This window comes from Dipteris shenzhenensis, chromosome 28, assembly GCF_047967505.1.
Source record: "Dipteris shenzhenensis isolate YYH24624 ecotype China chromosome 28, Dip_SZ_1.0, whole genome shotgun sequence".
NCBI lineage: Eukaryota > Viridiplantae > Streptophyta > Polypodiopsida > Gleicheniales > Dipteridaceae > Dipteris > Dipteris shenzhenensis.
The window spans coordinates 22354161-22358239 of NC_141623.1; the positions used below are offsets into that span (position 1 = coordinate 22354161).

General features: G+C 49.5%; 1 protein-coding gene across 1 annotated transcript; it reads right to left on the minus strand.

Annotated features, from left to right (window-relative positions):
* Nucleotides 1-1418: 1418 nt before the first annotated feature.
* LOC147883329 (glutaredoxin-C3-like) lies at nt 1419-2986 on the minus strand. The gene has a single exon (XM_087399325.1). It carries the CDS (start codon nt 2262-2264, stop codon nt 1635-1637), a length of 630 nt encoding a protein of 209 aa, XP_087255451.1. The 5' UTR covers nt 2265-2986; the 3' UTR covers nt 1419-1634.
* Nucleotides 2987-4079: the final 1093 nt, after the last annotated feature.

The window sequence follows — 4079 nt, forward strand, 5'->3', positions numbered from 1 at the left end:
AGAGACGTGATTACAGCAAGAAGGCAGTAAGTCCAATAAACTAACAATTGTGTGTGCAATGCTTTAGAAGTTGATAGCTTACGAACCGGCTCAGTACAAGTTACAAGTTACAACCATCACAGATGATCGTAGCAAACGCACTGATTCGAGAACCGAGCCCAAACACATCAGTTGCTAAACTACAAGAGCAGCGATAATTTGACTTTCGGTTCTGCAACTGCAACTGCCGATGATCGTCTAATAATCTGTGCACCCAGGATACGTTAGAAACCACAACCTTAGGTGTGCCATCTTAGTCAAACTTCCAGATCCTATTTTTTTTTGTTGAATTAACAGCTCAGAGTGCGCCATACATCTGTTTACAAGATGGGCTCGGTTAATCAGACAAACGCCCATCACGAGTCTCGAGAAAAGATTCAAACTTCCAGGGTGCCACCAATCAGAATTGCAAACGACTGGCTCGAGAGATTTGATAGCTAATAAACAACGCACATTTGACTAGCTTTTAGGTCTCGGTTTGGTTGGACCAACGAGCTTACGAATCCAGGGACTCTGGAAGCTCAACAATAGGAACTGAATTGGGAGGAATAGCTAATGATTAGACAGCCTAGTACAGAGAATCGAGTTTCCGTGTTCAGTTCGATCGTAGCCAAAGATCCACCGTCCACGAGGCTGGTAGGAATCTATGCATACCGAGAGCTTGAATCAAGTACTGAATGTATGAATTGAGTTGATGGATCAACGGTCGGTGGCTACGGATTCGTTTAACCAAGTGACAAATCGTATTCGGTTCCTTTGATAGGATTGAGCCAGCTGCCGAAGGTCGTGACTTCACCCATGTTAAACATGTTCGGAAACGTCACGTAGACGACGGAAGCTTACTATTAACTAACCAAGAGGTGCGCGCTGCGCATGTTCGACGGGAAAATGGAGCCAATCAAATCGCGGCGACTAAATTAAATACGAGAGAACTACTCTTGACAATAGGAAAGCGATATCCGAAGTTTCGTCTCTAGGTACGTTCATCGCCAAACTTCGACACCATTTGCAAAGCTTTCATTTGAGGAATAACACACCGGTGGCCGGAGGAACCAAACAGGACACGCAAATGATTCAATACGAAGAAACTACCACTGACAAAACGAAAACGAGAACACAAGTTTCGCGTGTACGTATGTTTATCGCCAAACTCCGACATTAAAAGCTTCCAATCGGCAGAACCAAACCACAAAGAAGCTTCGCATGCACGTACATTCATCGCCCATTGCATAGATTCCGTTCGATGAAAAACAGAGAGGAAGAATCCCAGCTTTTCGAACAAAAAAAAGAAAAAGAAAACAGAGAGGAAGAAACAGAACTTGCGGTCGTAACGAAACCAAGTACGATTCGAAAGGCATGCACCGGAAGAAACAGAAGTCACGGGCGTAACCAAACCAAGTATGATTTCCGTATGGAAACTCAGTAACGTAGCTAGATACAAGGGCGGTAACAGGGGCGGAAAAACGGCGGATGATTACAACAACGCGAGGGCAAGGCTTCGCCACCTCTCGTTACAAAACTGGCGGGTTGCAAAACTTGACGGACGGAGGCCAAAAAACAACCATCGTCGGAGTGACCGATGAGGCGACGGAAATTCAAAGCCAAAGAGCTCCGGCCTCCTTGAGCAGAGGCACCAGAGCACCGCTGATATGCGCGGCCATCACCCTATCCAATCCTCCCACGAGCTTCCCCCCCACGAACACCGCCGGAACTGGCTGCCCTTCTCCCACCAGCCTCGCCAACGCCTCCTTCAACTGTTGCCCATTCATCTCCTCGTCCAGTTCGTAGACCGTCGGATTCACCCCCAGACTGCAGAATAGCCTCTTCACCACATGACACATGCAACACGAGCTCACGCTGAACACCACCACCGCATTCTCCCCCGCTAGCCTCTCTATCGTCTCCATCGGTGACCCCTCCGCTTCCTCCGACAGATTCAACGACGTTCTTCTCCCCGTCATCTCCCTTACGTAGCACTGCATAATCACCTCCCTCCTCCTCCCCCTCTTCCTCCCCCCGTCGCTCCTCCTCCTCCGCCTTTGCCTCTGCCTTCTCCTCCTCTCGGCTGCTGCTTCGGCTATTCTTTGCTGCCTCGCTGCTCCTCCACTCGTCGCCTCCTCCTTCCTCCGAGCTGCGTGCCTCTTGCTGCTTCCGCTGCCTCCGTCGCTCGCTGAAAGCTTGCTGCTGGATCGTGCTTCGACACTTCTCGGAACTCGCCTGCGCATCCAAGAAAATAATGCGCCGACACTCTCCGTCCCGAACACGCTCTTTGGCTAATCAATCCCGAGAGACAGACTGAACACGACCTGTTAACCTTAGACTTCTCCCTTTCCAATCACAGACGCTTCGAGAGGCGGATGAATAAACCAGCGGAATACCTATCTGACGCAATGCTCTCTACAGTGACTTCAAGTTCAGACACAAATGGAGACCCTAAACATTCATTTCAGATTGATCCACTCGCACCGCACTCTTACGTATGAAGCTTCAGACAGGAATGAATTGAGGCAGCGACTAGGTAGAAAGCTCATACGGAGGAATGGATTGACGCACCCTCACGCACTCTCTCTGGCTGGCTCGATGAACTAATCAGCTCCTATAGACGATAAGTCCTGTAGACGATCTCAATAGAACTAGTCGCGGCTCTCACTGTAGCAAACAAGATCAAAGGTGGGACAGGAAACTCCACTCTACAGCGCACAAGACAATCGGGCTTTGCTCTCTCGGTTACATTAAACCGCGCTCAAGCTCCACATATTTATACCAATTTGGAGGACTCCCCAGTACGCTTATCACCGGTCTCACCAGACTGCGGAAAGCTCGGCTTCTCAATATCCCAGTGGGAAGGCCAGAGATTTTTAAAAGCACGCGGGTGCAGGCCTCGAGGGGGGCGGGAGAGGGGTTGCTCACGTTTCCGGGCATGCTACGAGGGCCAATGCCGTTCTTGGGCGATGAGTGGAAAGGCCACTAGGCAGCAAGGGAGGGACGATGAGGAGGATGAGGAGCAGGGGCAGGCGGGCACGGGAGAAGGCCGTAGAAAGAGGCTACTGAGAGGCTGGATCAATCGCCATCGCTAATAGGGGTGTGAAAGCTTACACACACGCACACACTCCGCTCGCTACACCACTCCAGTGAAAGGGAGGTCAGGCTCTACTTTCCTGAGGGGTGTCTCGCTCCAAATATCCCTGTCCCCAGTACACACTGATGGCTAGAGAGCTTCAGCTCTACAAATCAGTAGGCTAGATTCCTCTCTCAGCTTCTCATGACTGATGAACCATCGTACTAACACAAGACTGTGCAGATTGCAGAAGACATAGATTGCCGTTCCGTCTGGGGACTGTGTGCTACGTAACGAATCCCTTTCTAGTTGTGGACGATTGCTCTCTGGACGTGCCTAATTCAGAGGCATCTCTTATTCTACAGGCTTGCAAATTCACTCAGAATACAGGGGTATCTCCATCTACGCCACCCACTACCTGGCCTGTTGAAGAGCAGCATCAGAAGCACAATCCACAACTATAGTTGTCCAGGATTGCTCTGGAGGTGCCTAATTTAGCGCACCTCTATTCTACAGTCCTGCAATTCTCTCAGAATATAGCGGTACCTCCATCTACGCCACCCACTACCTCAGCCTGTTCAAGAGCAAGCTTGCATCATCAGATCATAAGCACAATCCACCACTACAATAACTGTCGTCACAGATATTAGATTTCAGATTAGATTAATGCAAGAGAATTAAAGATTTAAGATTAGATAAATACTGTGGCAGGGATTACCGGCTTATATTTGGCTAATTCGGTTTACATCAGCAGTGTCAGCGGCGAGCACGAGAATAAACTTTTAATATTTTCCGGATAAATATTTTTTTCCTATATTATTTTTCTCCTTTTTTTTGGCTTACCGTTTACAAACGAGAAAGATGATGCAAGGATAACGGTAACGCCCGCTGTGACGGCGTGAAGCCGCCGACGGGGCAACCGGGACGTCCGGTCACCATCGGGTCTGCATCCGCCGGCCGCCGTCAGTCCTTCACCCGCAAC